This window comes from Acinonyx jubatus, chromosome B4 (genome assembly GCF_027475565.1).
Source record: "Acinonyx jubatus isolate Ajub_Pintada_27869175 chromosome B4, VMU_Ajub_asm_v1.0, whole genome shotgun sequence".
NCBI classification, from domain to species: domain Eukaryota; kingdom Metazoa; phylum Chordata; class Mammalia; order Carnivora; family Felidae; genus Acinonyx; species Acinonyx jubatus.
The window spans coordinates 51,414,416-51,431,143 of NC_069387.1; the positions used below are offsets into that span (position 1 = coordinate 51,414,416).

The 16,728-nt window shown below is 35.7% G+C and overlaps 1 protein-coding gene and 1 long non-coding RNA gene across 35 annotated transcripts in view; one reads left to right on the top strand and one right to left on the bottom strand.

Annotated features, from left to right (window-relative positions):
• The window catches only part of PLEKHA5 (pleckstrin homology domain containing A5), a 238,970-nt gene that overhangs the window by 179,382 nt on the left and 42,860 nt on the right, over nt 1-16,728 (top strand). For 14 of the 19 annotated variants that reach the window (XR_008300142.1, XM_027035676.2, XM_053225904.1 and 11 more), the window contains one exon: nt 13,589-13,669. The exons of 4 other annotated variants lie outside the window; for them this stretch is intronic. Coding sequence is in view for 14 of the 15 variants with exons in the window: in XM_027035676.2 (XP_026891477.2) it covers nt 13,589-13,669 (81 nt within the window). In the remaining variant the exon portion in view is untranslated. Of the gene's footprint in view, nt 1-13,539; nt 13,670-16,728 lie in introns of those variants that run through there. One more of the 19 variants, XM_027035673.2, reaches the window with a different exon arrangement.
• LOC113592985 (uncharacterized) overlaps nt 1-16,728 on the bottom strand; it is a 50,579-nt gene that overhangs the window by 6,913 nt on the left and 26,938 nt on the right. For 5 of the 16 annotated variants that reach the window (XR_003412985.2, XR_008300147.1, XR_008300150.1 and 2 more), the window contains exon 2: nt 97-6,676. This is a non-coding gene — a long non-coding RNA (uncharacterized LOC113592985). Of the gene's footprint in view, nt 1-96; nt 7,410-16,728 lie in introns of those variants that run through there. The other 11 variants (XR_008300154.1, XR_008300149.1, XR_008300148.1 and 8 more) reach the window with 5 other exon arrangements.

Below are 16,728 nucleotides of genomic sequence, written 5' to 3' on the forward strand. Positions count from 1 at the left end.
TAACTAGAAATTGGAAGCTAGATTTTAAAATCTGAAAGTCAAAAGAAAAGGCTCTGGTCACATTTTATACAATATGTCCTACTAATTAATACTCACTTTCAACACTTGTTCTCCTAGCTCAAATACATTGTTAGAATAACTTAAGGCCAGCAGCAAAATGTAGTCTTTCTCCTGCCTCTTGGGAGCTAGTCAAAAGAAAGTTTTTTATTGATTAAAATTCTCTCAGTTGCTATCACTGTCCATGAAAAATAGAACCAAGTGTGGTTTCTGAGTTGCTTCAGAGGTAAATTCATTTCTGATATCAGAATGGTTATAACAAATGAAAAATAAAAATGACTTACCCTGTAATTCTGAAGATCTGCATATTATACAATCAATCCAAAAATCTTGACTTCTGGTCCCCCATAACTTGAGCAGTATAATTTGGCTTCTGATTAACCACATTTTGAGGATGAGTTCTGTACTAAAGTGTTTTTAAAAACAACAAAAGCTATACTAATTATATAGCAGAATTATCTTCTGCTTTTTGTTTCATTTTGGAGTACACTATTATCATTTGCTTGTGCTTTTACAACCCAATTAGTAGACTATTCACAGACCACATTTAATAAGACCAGGCTAGGTTTATTTGTCATTTTTGTGAATTTTAAGATAACCTGTGAATGTACAATAATCCTAACTGGATATACTCCATGTACCTCATCCAGATTCTATTTATAAAATGAATAAATACATAACTTTTTTGGTCAGTCATGAAGGGAGGATTAATAGGAATGGGGAAATGAGAACGATTCCATCCTTTTGTCCATATTCTCCACCCTATTTTAGCTCTTCCTTCCATTTGTTTCTTTCTTCCTCACCTGCTTTTTCTGACTTTCCCCTGTTATTGAGTAAAAAGCAGTTATGAGACAGTTTAGATGATGTTCCCTTTCCCTTCTTCCTAAAACTTTCGGCCAGCTTTCCATGTAGGCAATGATAACAGAAAATGAGATACTAAGAAATTGGTAGGAAGACATGGATAGAAGGATCAAGGAACTTGGGGCCATGCTTCACAGGACTTTGTCAGTGTGCTGCCCCCTTGTGGGTACACTAAACATATCCCAACCCTTTCCACCACCACTGCTCCTCACCCCACTCTGATTTTATACTAGCACTCTAGTAGCTAACCTCCTCCTTTAAGAATACTTGCTACAGTAAAAAAAAATAAAATAAAATAATAGAATAGAATACTTGTTATAGTAAATGGAGTTTGACTTCTACACATCTAAGCTTTACTTGCACTGATAGTGCAGCAGTTACTTTATTTTTTCATCTTTTAAATATAAATACTGTAACATTGAATGCCCTTAAAATTATGACATTCTGCCTTTACCCCTCTCCCTTCAAGAGTCATCATAGGTAATTGCATCAGAAACATTTGCTTGAGAAAGGGAAAGGAGGACACAGATCTCAGCTACACTCAGGTTGCAGATTGTCTCTTCCCCATGTACTCAAAAATTCTTTGTGAAAAGAATATGCCTCTGTTCCAGTAATTAATGAAGTTGATTTACCCAGTTGGAGCTGTCTACCTGCTGCTGGAACATACTTGTTTCCAGATGTAGCATCAAATAGTATATTCTTTAACATCAGATGGCTAAAGGATCTTATTATACTCAAATTCTCATGGAAAAACTGGACGTTTTTCCTGAAAAAGCAGTTTGCCATAGTATAATAAAAGAAAAATACAGCCCAAGCTTACCTACGGTGTTCTTTGTTGTATAAAAATGTTTAAAGGACACCTAGGTGGCTCAGCATCCAACTCTTGAATTCAGCTCAGATCATGATTTCACAATTTGTGAGATCTAGCCCTGTATGGGGCTTTGTGTTGACAGCACAGAGCCTGCTTGGGATTCTCTGTCTGTCCCTCTCTTTGTCCCTCCCCTGCTCATGTGCTCTTGAGTGCACTCTCTTTCTTTCCCTCTCAAAAGTAAATATTTGTGGGGGCGCCTGGGTAGCTCAGTGGGTTAAGCATCCAACTTCAGTTCAGGTCATGATTTCACGGTTTGTGGATTTGAGCCCCGCGTCAGGCTCTGTGCTGACAGCTCAAAGCCTGGAGCCTGCTTTCGATTCTGTGTCTCCCTCTCCCTCTATCCCTCTCCTGTTCATGCTCTGCCTCTCTCTGTCTCTCAAAAATGAACAAACATTTTTAAAAATTTTAATAAACATTTTTTTAAAAATGCTTAAGAGGAGAGGCGCCTGGGTGGCTCAGTCGGTTGCCTGTCCGACTTCGGCTCAGGTCATGATCTCACGGTCTGCGAGTTCAAGCCTTGTGTCGGGCTCTGTGCTGACAGCCCAAAGCCTGGAGCCTGCTTCGGATTCTGTGTCTCCCTCTCTCTCTGCCCCTAACCCACTCTCATTCTGCCTCTGTCTCTCTCAAAAATAAATAAATATTTTAAAAATAAAAATGCTTAAAAGGTGCAACAGCCAATAGCTACATCCTTGTGTCTTATCAGTATATTTTTTTAAGTTTTATCAGATGCTTGTGGGGAAGATAAAATCATTTTGTTTTAATACTAACTTTTAAAAAAACATCTTGAATTGGATGTAAATTTAAAAAAATAAAAAATTAAGTTAAAAAAATAAAATTAAAAAAAAGAAAAAAGAACTATAAAATAGTTTATCCATGAAAAAATAAAAATAAAAAAATCTTGAAGAGTAAACTAAACCTTATAATTTGCAAAGATTTTGTATTAGCATTGAGATTTTATGATGTAATTCTTTTTATAAATACGAATATTTTATGAACTGTGTGCTAAAACTACTAATGACTTTTGGAAGAAGTCTGATATTCCCCATTGGCTGCTGTGGACATTCCTCACCAGTATGCTTTCTATATCCTTTCAAGAAACAATAGTGAAAAAAACTATGCAGACACAGACTCTGGCCACCTCTAAATATACTTATGCCAAGGGACATGTAAAAAGAAACAATTAATTGAATATATATAATTGGTACTGGAACCATTCAAGGTAAAAATCCAAGAATACCTTTTTGCATTTTGTTCTTTGTGTTCATGAAAGACAGCTTCCCTATAAGGGAATAAATGCTAACAAGATGATTGAAGAGATTCTTTGATGGCTTTCATTGTTCATGTCAATTCAGCAAGTTTGTTCTGTTGAGCTTTTAAGCAAAGATCCCATTTTCTCTAATATTTCAAGGGGCCCTGGAGCTTCTATTTTTAGGGATGATTGAGATAATGTTTCTAGGGGATGTAGAATAGGCATTTGGCAAAAGCAAACTAAGGAAACTAGAAAATTGGAAGTATGTTACTTTAACATTTATTAACTAGTTACATGGTATAGAATATCTGTGTTTTTTTATGCCTTGCTATTAAGAGTGATCCTTTCTCTCCATCACACCTCATTCTTCTTTTTCTGTCTCTCCCTTCCTCTGCATATTTAATCACAGAAATATTGGGGAGAGGGGGATGATACCCAGAAAGTTCTGAAGCAGTGTATGACATCATAATGGCAGAACTCTAAGGAGGCTAAAATAAATAGTGGGTAGATTAGAATTGAAAATTTGGAAGGACTTATAGGTGGTAACTCTCTGATCTCTTGGCCTATCAGTGCCTACATATTATTATCATGACTTTCCTATTTCTTACTAGTAATTAATCTATCCCTTTTTGCTAACTGTTTTCACTCATCTCAGCCTTAATAGGGGAAGTTCTCTGGGTTTTAGTGTTCTTTCAACCGAGCATTTATCCGCACATTTTACTAGTTGTCTCTTATTCTTCATCTCTAGCCCCTGGATTTCTCTCAGGAAGCAGAGCCTGTGGTGTGTCCTTGATGTGGGCTTGTTCTCAGGAAGTTTTCTTTGGGAAGTGATACCAAGGCACAGCAGTAAAGAGAGTGAGCAAGGAAGGGGAGAATATATTAGCAACTGCCATAGGCAAGTTGGGCCTCATCTGACTACTACTTGTTGATGAAAGAAACACTGCAGAATTGCCCAACTGACCAACAAAAGAAAGCATTTGTACTGGCTCCCATCCTCCTTTGACCAAGGGTTACCTCTTGAGACTAACTCTCCAACACATTGAGGTTATACATACATTAGCACCCAGTGGGTCCCAATACACAAATTGGTTGGCTCAGCAAGAGTTGAAACAAAAGTTGGGCCAGTAGGATGTGGAAAAAGACACAAAGGTATCTAAAACACCTCTCTCTGCAGTTCCAGTTATGTGTTTCTAATTGCTTATGGAAATCTGCACTTGGACATTCTGCCTTCAGTTCATTACCTGCCCAACATGTCCAAATTTAGAATTGTTGTTTTATACCTCAGTAGTCGGATCAAAAGCTAAAAAGCAAAATTAGTTCAAAATACTGCTCACCTTTCATGTCAATGATGTAACATTTATTGAGCACATCATCCTTGGGAAAGAGCTCGTTGGACTTTGGGAAGTATCGGGACCTTTACTTTAGGTGTTTGCTTAGACCTAGAACTGGTTTAAGCCCTCAAGAGAAAAGAAAAAAAATGAGACCCAGTCTCCACCTCCAGCTATGGCTGGGAGAGCCTGACAACCAGCCTATGGCAGTCTGATTGCCTGGTGGATGAAAAGAAAAATAAGTGGCAGCCTACCTAGAAGGAGCGAAGGTATGACAGTTCTCTTGTTCCACCACTCTAAGGGTGGAAAGAATACAGATCTACAAAAATGGAAAAATTAAGTCAGCTTCCTGGAGTTATATTATGTTCTCCTAATATCTCATCCGCCCAATACCACCGAATATTAAAGTTTAAAATACCTTGAAACTTGAATTTAAAGTATTTTAAGAACAATTTTACTGAAAGCAGGAAAATCATGAGATTCTGTAGATTGTTTAACTGAATACATGATATATTCATGGTGTTTAGTCAGGATTATAGAGGCCATCATAACACTCTATATATACTAAGCTCCTTATTACCATCTAATCACAAAATCTTGGCAATAATAAAAGCACCTGCCACGTTATGTCTCTCAGCTAACTCCAGAAATTTCACAAATTTTTTGCTACAAAATAAGATCTCCTTTTGGTTTATCATCCAAGCCCCCTCTCTACCACCTCCCCAACCTTGAAATTCTTCCTACTCTCTCATCCCTTTTTTTCAGCCAGCAACTCACTGTTTCTCAAATACTACTTTAAAAGCAATCCCATTCTCTACACTGTGCACCTGTCCAGTACCTGTTCATCCTAACAGCTTAAGTAACACTTTACAGTTTCCAAAGCACTGGCACATACAATATCTCACTTGACTTCTTCTATGTAAGCCTCTGTAGCATGTGGGCCAGTTACCTTTGTCCCCAGAAGCCAGGTTTAATGACTTGCCCCAAATCACAAAGCTAGGATGAATACATTGTATTAATGAATTTTCTTCCCTTTTTTTTTTAATCTATTTGACTTCCTTGAACATTAATGGAGTTGTTCTTATATTTTCCTAGGTAAGAACATGAAGACAATTTCCCCACCACTCCTAAAATGCATAATATTTATACAGTTCGCTTTTGTATTTATAAAAGCAAGTATTTTTGTAGCCCAGTGTCCGTAGTTTTGGCTTCTATCTTATTTTTATTCATTTTTTCAGAACATTCATTCAGCAGAGATTGATGGAGCTCAGTGTAAGGCAGGAAGTTAGTGCTTACAAAGTAGATTCTTTAATTATTTTCAAAGCCCAGGAAGGAAGTAAAGTTGAGCATAAATGCCAAAAACATTTTTAAGATTGGCCTAAGAGTATGATTATGTAGTTAAAACATAAGCTGATAAATCTTTAAAATAATGATAGGAAATCTGCTACTCAGTGCTAATTGTAACTCAGAATGTACAGTTGCTATTAATAAAACCTAGATCCTTGTATCCAGAAGATATTTTAACTTTGATTTAAAGCTCAAATATATTTTGTAGTAGATTTACCCACGGCCAAAACAAATACTTTTTTTTACTAACAGAGGTATCAGATTTTCACTTTTGGAATATTTGTTCCTTTAAGATGGTATTAAAATACATGCAAAGAAGAGGAAAATATAACCATATCAAACATTATGTCCACAATAAAGCATTTTTACGAAATTGATTTTGAATTCTTTTAATATTTCTGGTTGCCTGTGAATGCCAGGAATAAAGATGCTAGCATCAGATAGTAATATATTCCGTGAAGCCAAAGGAACAGTGGTTAAGAATAGCTAAACAAGGAAAATAGTTTAAGCCACTAAAGTCAAGTCAGGTTTGTAAAGTTTATTATCCTGTAGTAAAAGGATTTTAATTAAACAAAAACTTAAAAGACCCTAGGTAAAAAGAGTAGAAACTCACTGTGAGTAAATTACATAAATAAATTATTTGGAAAGACATTAGCTGAGACCTTTAAAGTCTTCTTCAAAATATACTACAGGTATATGTATCTCAAAATGGGGGCCCTAAAAATGTAGCAGTTTTAAGTAAGGTTGTGAGTGTAGAGATTACCCTTCTTTTGTTCTGCTGGGTTCAGGGTGTTTTTATAATGTTTCTCAATAAATGGACCTTATCATAATCCTGAAGCCAATACTTACTGCATCATCCAGCTTAGAAATGTGTCTGCTTTTTCTTTTAAGGGAACATCAGATATGTTTGACTCCTATGTTAGCGTCCCAATTTGTTATAACTTTTTTTTAAAATCTTCCTCCCTTCAAGAAAAAGAGAAAATATTATATTGTCTAGCTGCATCTTTCAAAGTACCATTGATTCTTCTGAATATATAATAATAGTAATATTTTCCCCAAATTTTACTTTTAGAAGACGTATATAGCATGGACAGTTTATTCAGATTGCTTTAAAATTTTCACAGTAATAGACCTCAGTATTTTGCCCGATCAGTTATACAGAGAATTATTTACATTCCTCTATTTAAAAAGTCACTTCAGATTTCTCTGCTCCCCGTTAAACAATGAGTAGTTTCAATAGGTAGTCATACCCTTCAATCTCAGGTTCTTGGACTTTTAGATGTTCCTAAGAATGAGAGTGAAGGGCATTTACATTGTCATTATCTCAATGACCTGTTTATAAAGACCCCTGCATTCCTCAAAGCTTCACCCTAGGCATGTCAAATTCTTTAGCATTTTAGTCTTTCCACACTTCTTAAGAGTTTATTGATCTAGACACAGGAGGACATTCTTGAGAAATGAATTCTTCAGTGATTAGGCCATCAGGGGTTTTGCTATTGTTAAGACAGATTCTCAACTTAAAAATTCTTTTCCTAAGAAGTCATTAAGAACTCGGGAAAAGTCCATTTTCCATTTAAATGGAAAATGACAGCACAGAAATGGGTCTTCTCATTGGTTATCAGGACAAAAGCTCTGTGGGGTAGATAAGAATCATCCAGACTGCTTGCTCCAAAAAAGGAGGAAGCTGTTAGCACAGCATTTAGACTCAAACTCAATTACAAGACAGAGCTTGAGCAAATGTTTTCTCCTTCCGGGAATAAGACCTAGATCAGGGAAAAAATTATACTATATTTACTTGTCTAGAATTTCTAAACTTACTGTCTACTGTGATAGCCACTAAGCCATATGTGACTAAATTTTAAGTTAGTTACATTTTTATAAAAGTAAAATTCTTTTCCTTATACTAGCCACATTTAAAGAGCTGAATAGGCACACGTCTACAGTATTAGACTACACCAGTATAGAACATTTTCATCATCACAGAAAGGTCTGTTGGACAACACTATTCTGGATGATTTATTATATAAAATTTTTAAAGACCAATTAAGCCACTACTTAATATTGCAGGAGGATTCAAGAATTAATCTTTTCCAAGGCTAAATTATATCAATGACTGTCTTGGTTGGCTCTGCTCACTACTAATCTTTCTCTTTCCTGCCGCTTACCCCGAAAATTATTCAGGAGCATTTATCTCATGATTTAGAATATCCTAGTCCTTCTACATTAGTAGCTTATCTAATTTCTATACAGAGACTTGAAACAGTTAGGAGTTGCTAGACAAATAGAACAACACAATTGGAAATTGGACTCCTGACACCCCAGGTCCCCCATGATTATGCTTGAGTCCACCAATATTACTAAGTGTGAGATTCATTGGATTTTTTAAGGGAGGTTAGTATCTTAATGCTATATCTCATACAAAGAAAAGATAATTATCTTAATGTAGATGCAATCCTTGTATTTAGATAGTTTGGAATTTTTCGTCCTTTGGTATTTGTGCAGATATCTTGATTAACATTTAATACCATCTCATCAGGACCTTGAAAAATTCCTTACTGGGGACAGTTGAATTAGTCCTCCAATTACTTGAATTAGTGCCAAGATAGTTCTCAAGCCTGATCTCCTATCAGAACTACCAGTGGATCTTTAGAAAAGACAAAAAGAAAGTACAATACTCAGGGCCCTCTTTCCCCTAGTCCCCAGTCAGAATTGCCAGAGCCCAGCCCTCCATATGTTTTTAAATGTCCATAGGCCATTTTCTTTTTCAGTCAGGTTTGAGAACTACTGAGATAAATGACAGTAAACACCAAAGAAAGAAGTAAAGTCTAGTTTTTCTGAAATAAAAACACTATCTTAGTGCTTCTTATCTTTTTCATATATGGCACACGTAGAAAGTGATGATATTTGTGCAGCGCCTTGGCAGGCACTAAATGACACACTGTCATCAGCAGGTTAGGCCCAGGGAGGACTGAGGTGGTCCCTATCTCCCCACACCTGTAATCCATTCCCAACCCACAGGTGTCAGTTGGGAAGTTCTGCTCAAGAGCCTAGTAAGTATGACACAGATACATAGAATTGTGTTGAAAAGTTTTTTGGTGATGGGTTTTTAAGTTATTTCTGAGAGTAACATCAAAGAATACTGTTTGTTTATATTAGCCCAGCATACTTCAAAACTGAGAAGGAGGCTAGAATTAAGTACCAGACCTTCTAGGTAGTTTTTCTAAACATTTAGACTTTAAAATGTCAAGTAAAAATAGGTGGTTTTGTTCTAAACAGAAATACATTGACATTACCTAAATGTATTTGCAAGATGTTTCCACGTTTGTTTACTTATTTATTGCTGAAGTCAGGAAAATAGTATAATGCCTGAATCAAGCATTCTAATTTTTATTATTATAAAATAATGTCTTATTATTAATAGCTTTATAATTTATCAATTAAATGAAACATAAACTTACATTACCTGTTACTTCAAACAAGGAATTAAAGTATTTAGAAGCAAAGCATTTATTTAACTCATTTTCAAGTGAATAAACATGTTCCATGTACTAGTCTTTTTCTTGCTCTGCTTCCTTAAAACAAAATACATCAACTGTTAACACCACTATCATAATACTGTCTAGAATCCTTGTATTGGAACCAAAAGAGAATTGGTGGATTTTTTTTTTTTAAGAACTTTAGAATGAAATTCCAACTTGCTCATGGAGCATTATGTATTTTTTAGGCCATAATTTACTACTTTAATTGAAAAGCTGTTATAAAGTTTACATGACCAAAGCCAGATAGAATGTGCTATTTCAGTGTAAGTTACGGAAACAAGGCAGTTTCTAAGTATTAAAATATACAGTATTTCAGAGGTGTTTCAGTGAGGGGAACCACTAGCCTATTTCTAGGAACATTTGGAGATAAAGCAGGTCTAGTATTTCCAATTCAATAAATCTGGAAAGATTGAAAGTTCAGTCAACTTGCTGAAATTGTTTCATAGGGACCAAGCTCTCACTATATTGGATCATGATTATTGTGTTCACTTGTCTTCAGCTGTTGCACACCACATGCAAAGGTAGAGCCACCACATACAGGACCACTCACCTTTGAGGATCATTCTTAACAGCCCATTACTCAGCCATCCTAACAGCTCTTGGTCAGGTAGGTGTGGTGCCCTAGGAAATTCTGAAATGATCCTGCTTCTTCTGCCTTTCCATAGATTGTCTTATCCCATCTCTGTCACCTTTTTGTTTTAATGATATTGTCTACATCAAAGATTCTGAAGTTGCCCATTAGAATTATCTGGCAATCAGGGTGTCTATATTCTTTTCAGGCTCTGCGGGAAGTTTGAGTGTGGGTTCAGAACCCCTGGTCTAAACTTGAATTTTGATTTCTGAAGATGTAATAAAAATGGCGGGGGGGGGGGGTATTACAAGGTAGTTACATGTATTTATAAATATATTGGGTAGCTTACCTTTTTTAATTAACATATATCCTAATAAATTTCTGACATGGATACAGATTCCTAAGATAGACTAAAGGTTTATAAGAATAGTTTTCTAGATCAGGTCCTCATTATACTAGATGACTCCAGTAGGGTTCTTCCACCTTAACTCTCAGCCTTGAACATGATACGAACACATGGTGCTAAAATTTTTCTTAGCTTCCTTGCATTACCAAAGGGCGTTTGCCAGAGGATATGGTTGTCCCATTAATTTTGTTTATTTCATGTTTATATATTTTTATCCTTGACTCTTTAGTATCTTTTTAAATTAGAAAAGCAGTATCTGGGGGCGCCTGGGTGGCGCAGTCGGTTAAGCGCCCGACTTCGGCCAGGTCACGATCTCGCGGTCCGTGAGTTCGAGCCCCGCGTCAGGCTCTGGGCTGATGGCTCAGAGCCTGGAGCCTGTTTCCGATTCTGTGTCTCCCTCTCTCTCTGCCCCTCCCCCATTCATGCTCTGTCTCTCTCTGTCCCAAAAATAAATAAACGTTGAAAAAAAAAATGTTTAAAAAAAAGAAAAGCAGTATCTGGGGCACCTGGGTGGCTCAGTCGCTTAAGCGTCCCACTTTGGCTCAGGCCATGATCTTACAGTTCATGAGTTCGAGCTCTGCTTCAGGTTCTGTGTCTCCCTCTCACTCTGTCCCTCCCTGGCTCACACTCTGTCTCTCTGTCTCTCTCAAAAATAAATAAACATTAAAAAAATTAAAAAAGAAAAAAAGAAACAAAAGCAGTATCTACTCTGGAGGAAACTTGGCAAATGCAGAGAAAAGAAAGGGGTGCTTTGGGGGCCTTAGTTAAGTGTCCAACTCTTGATTTCCATTCAGGTCATGATCTCACAGTTTGTGGGATCCAGCCTCACGTCAGGCTCTGCACTGACAATGGAGAGTCTGCTGGGATTCTCTCTCAGCCCCTCCCACCCCCTTAAATAAAATAAACAAACATTTTAAAGAAAAAGATAACAATCCACAGTCCCACAGTTCAAAATAATTGCAGCTGGGGCTCCTGGGTAGTTCATTGGGTTGAGTGTCCAATTCTTGATTTCAACTCAGGTCATGATCTCAGGGTCATGGGATCAAGCCTTGCATCAGACTCTGTGCTGAGCGTACAGCCTGCTTGAGATTCTTTCTCTGTCTGTCTGTCTCTCTGAAATTAAAAAACAAAATAATTGCTGCTAACGTTTTTATTCCTTTGTTGTACTAAACTGTTGATTTCTAGAGAGGACTTCTAATTTTAATATTTTAGGATTTGGTATGTATATTTGAAATTTTTCATAATGAGAAATAGTTTCAGAAATGATCTCTGAAACACTCTGCAGTCTGTATATTTTAAGTATTCTTTTTGCTTTTAGTTTTTCCTGTTCCTAAGCTAGTTTCTTCTTGTAAAGAACCCTTCTCAGTGACTCAATATTTAATAAGCTATGACATGTAAGTTAAACAGACATTTTTAAATCACATATATGGCATCCCTGTATATACATGCATATTTACCATCTCAAAGTAGTACACTAAATAAATCAGGCTTGATTATCCTTCTACAAAAACCATATTGTCCCTTCAAATAAATTTGCCAAGCTTAGAGTATGAACATTGTCCTTAATCTGACTCTATTGAAACTCTGCTTAGAGGTGTGAGCCATGTTGACCCAGTCATTTGACACAGAGGCCCATTTGTGGTGGCAGATTTCCAAGACTCAATGGGCAATTTCAGTTTGACTTTGAGTATCATTTACATTTGGATGCTATCTGATCTCCATTATTTCTTAAAACATTCATGCTCCTGACCTCCACCCACCACACACAAGAAAATCTGAATCCAGTATTCTTTTGACTAATTTCCAGGGCATGTTATTGAAAAATAGTAATGATGAGATTGCTTTGAAAATTAAAATTAGAAGTAGATAGAGACGTAAGCTTACTTGTGCTGTATGAAATTGTATCCTTACAGTCAAATGTAAGCCAAAACAAAAAGCAGTAACAATTTATTCCAAGATCACCATTTGATTAAGATAAAATAATTAGCATTCCTGTAAAATATAGAGGGCACTTGAAAACATAAAGAGGTCTTAAATTTCTATAATAAAAGTATTTTTTCTCCTAAATAAAAAAAAAAAAATATCTGTAGTTGTTTATAAATTACTTTCCAGCAACGTAAAAAAATGTGTTCTGAACTACATATCAACACATCCTTCTGGGATAGTATTGCAGGCGAGAAACAGAAGTTTGAGTCTAACTGATAATACAGATGTTAACATTTAAAAAGAAGTTATTTAGCTTGAATAAAACTTTAGAAAAAAAAAGTTAAACCAGTTGCCAGTTTGTTACTTGACAAAACAGATTTTATTGACATGAAACATTGGTAACTAGGCTGAAAATAAAATTGTCTAGATACACAGTTTTCAAGACTTATTTTTTACTTACATGATGCATTTATTAATCTTAAGATTAGTAAACCTTTATTGTAGATTTAAATAAGCCACTAAAGTAGCATTTGTGAACCATGATAAAAATGCTTATTTTCTATACTATGCAGAAGAAAACTATGTAAACTATATGTTGCAAATTGCAATTATAAACAGACTTGTCTGCTTATAAACAGTACAATCTTCATTGGCCTTTTACTCTCTATATGTCATGATGATTCTCTTTTGAATGCTTTAGCTGTTGAGTCCAGAGCCTACTAAAACAAGTATTTTTCTGGAGGCAGTAATTAAGTACAACATAGCTGGAAATGTGAAATGTGGTTTCAGCCTTTTTAGGAACTAGGGAGATACATTGATCTTTGCTAAATAAATTTCAGTTTGCATGTCCTTGAAATAATTTTACACGTGGTGTTATACTGGGAGAAAATCCAAAACGGTGTATTACAGATATCTATCAAAATTAACATTAATGAAATATGTAATTATTTCAACAAGATATACTGATTATTATAAGATTTTAATATTTGCAGAGGACTAATATTTTTCTGATTAACTTTACAAAGAACTGAATATTGTTTTAAGCTTTTTTACTAAACAGTCAAATTATGCCATTTCTCCTTTTAAGTAGGTCCTTGCACTTTATTCTTTGAATAAGACGTGCTGCTTTATCATCTTTTCTAGTACATGTAAAAATATTCATTGACTATATGATTATATTCATAAGGTAAACCCTAGTTGTAGCAATATTGCAATTAATAAGCTTTTATATAACTTTGGAAGTATTTTAGCATCATTTAATACTTGCTCGAAATGGTTTATGTAAGTTAAATCTGTACAACCTTGGGGTAAAATGTAAGCAACTGCACTATTAGGAAGATATTAAAGTAGAGGCTATATTTACAGTGTCGTCTTTCAAATCTAGCTGTGCTGTAAACTGATGTTTGCTGTATGCTCCTCCTGATTTGAAATAGATGAAAGAAAATGAACCTATTATCACCATGGTTCACACAATGATTGAGAACTCGGCGCTAAGACCCCAACTGTACCAGCAAGTAAGGTCTTGGACAGTGAATGATACTGCTTTATCATCTGCAAAATCCCTCAGTGACAGTTTTGGTTTATCCTCAGAGTTACTCATAACATTAGTGTTTTCTTATTTCATTTTTTTTGTTTATGTCTATTTGGAAAAATGCAATTCATCCGTGCTTTTTAAGATGCTGCAGTATTCTTAGCATGGCTTTGCTGAACATTTTGCTGTTGAATATTAAGTGTGCCATTTTCCCGAAGTTGTTGTGCAGAGTATTTGATTGATACGTACGTACTTGGAGGTCTGCAGTATATTTGCAAATTTGGTACTGGATTGCCGTTAATTCCAATTTACTCTAAAAGCATTTTCACTGATTTCTAGGGAGAACTTTAAAAAACTTTTTTTTTCCTTTTAGGGGCGGCCTGCAACCCACCCTACCCCACCCCCACCCACTGTTTTAGGAATAGATTATATTTGTACGGGAGTTGTTCAAATCTAGTTTCTGTACTGTGGTGTAGTAAGACCTAATGATAGCCACTTCTTAACATACTGGGGATATCTTCTCCCTGTATTCTTACCATTCTTATGCCATCATATGCATCATCTTACCTCATTCTTTTCCCTAACTCAGAATATGTGCCATGGAGCTGACTGGCTTTAATTTAGGACCTTGGTAATCTGCAGATCTGCAAAAGAAGTCATTTTATACATTCCTATCCAGTTGTTTTTTTTTGTTTTGTTTTTTTGTATTTCATGGTCTAAGTGTTCTTAGCTGTGTGTTTTGCAACATCAGCTTCTTCCACTTCAACACCTTCAAATTACTGTGGCCTATGACCTGTTATAGTACTTTAAAATTCATACCGAAGAAGAAAATTAACAAACATGAAAAATGAATGTATTTTGATTAACATGTGTAAAAGCACCTAGTGAAAAGAAGCACCTTGAGCTCACTGGCTTTAAAGTCTTCTGGTTTGCTTTAGTCACCTAGGGATCAGTATCATGGGCCTTGTAGCTGGGAGATTGAAACAGTTGATAGAAGGGTGAGCCCTGTCTCTGGGCCCAGTTTTTATTCTATCAATAAAGAAACAAAGGATTAAATATTTAAAGTTAAACAGCTTTACTTTTCAAAAGAAAATAAAATCTTTCTGGGGCGCCTGGGTGGCTCAGTCGGTTAAGTGTCCAACTCTTGGTTTTGGTTCGGGTCATGATCTCAGGTTTCACGAGTTCAAGCCCTGCATCGGGCTCTGCGCTGACAGTACAGAGCCTGCTTGGGATTCTCTCTCTCCCTCTCCCTCTGCCCCTCCTCCACTCACTCTGTCTCTCTAGAAATGAATAAATAAACTTAAAAAAATAAAAGTTAAAAAAAGAAAATCTTTCATTTTTAAAGTAACCAGGTTAAAGGAACTTGACACTTCATTCCAAAATGCCACTGCTGAGAACCTTAGCCTTTGTTCTGGAATTAATACCTTTTTCTGAAGCTGCACTTTATCATTTTTATATTGGTAAAAGTCAAAGGTATTATGTTTTAATGGGTTTTATTTTCACATTTTGCATATTCTCAGTAAGAGTGATAACCTGGATTTTCAGTTTTGTTGGGTTGGGTTTTTCTTTTTTATAATGATCAGTAATCAGGGTTGGTGATGCAGAAGTCATCGCTGATTGAAATTACTCAGTTGCACTAAACGTTCTGATCGGAGTTTTTCAAAAGTGTGGAGATATGTTAGAGTGGTCTTATATACTAGCATCACTGACCAGAACAATCGATTTGTATAAATGTATTTCCTCATTAAATATGAATACTTGAAAGAAAAAACTAAATTTGTACAAAACTGGAAGATCTGAATGTCTACCATCAGCAGCCATTCCTGGGCGTGAGATAGGCAACTGATTACCAGGTAATCAGTGTTGACTGCCAGTCCTGTCAAATTGAGGGTGTCTTTAGAGAATTCTTTTTTAAAAGTCAGCCACTAATGAAGTACTTAATTGTTACAGGGCACTGCTGGTAGATGAAAGTGACCTTCAGGGGCATCTGGGTGGCTCAGTCAGTTCAGCATCTGGCTCTTGATTTCGGCCCGGGTCATGATCTCATGATTCATGAGATCAAGCCCCTCTGGCTCTACAGACAGCACAGAGCCTGATTGGGATTCCCTCTCTCCCTCTCTGTCTCTGTTCCTACCCAACTCGTTCTCTCCCTCTCGTCTCTGTCTCTCAAAATAAGCATTAAAAAACAAAAATGACTTTCAGACACATTTCTTAAATTTGCTTATTAATTTACATAAATTGAAATTCGATCTTATTTTTTTCTCCAGATTTCCCTTACCGTGTTAATATCCAAAGGAAATCTTTATGAAAGTTTCTATTATACACTCTAACAATATGCCTCTCTGACATTGCATTACAATGCTGTGTTAATAGTTTCCTGAAATACAACTTAAAATATGATGTTTTGTGACCTGTTATTCTAAATCATAGCCATTTAGATTTTCTCTCAGGAGGACCTTTAAGTTTGCATTTTCTTGGAAGAAAGAAGACACCCGAAAAATTACCTATTCAGTTAATTTTCTTTGAATTGGTGATATAAAAAGGATCTAAAACTGAATCCAAAAAAAAAAAAGTGCTAAATGAGTGCACTTGGTATTGAAAAATCTTCTCATTTATTAGTCATTCTACGGCCTTTCCCAATTAATTTTTGTACTAGAGTTTTTATAAAATAATATCTGTGAGATTAATCACCTGATGAATAATTGTTTTGAAAGGCACCTACTAATATTAGCAAATACCTATCGTCCTGTGACTATTTTTGAGCCCTCACAAAATGTCTAATTCTATCAAATATTTCCCCAAAAAACCTTTTTGGGGTTTACATATATTAACTTTAAAGTTTATGTATATTCACATTCTTAAAAGGGATACTATAGAAAGTTGAATTTTGATAAACAAAAGTAATTTTGTGTTAATGCCAAGCCAGTTTTTTAAAAGGTTATTAGATATTTTATTATGAAAAAGTTCTGACTTTCTAAATAGAGCATATATCTTCATATGTCTAGATGTCAGTAAAGTCTGTATAATATACTTCTCAGGTTG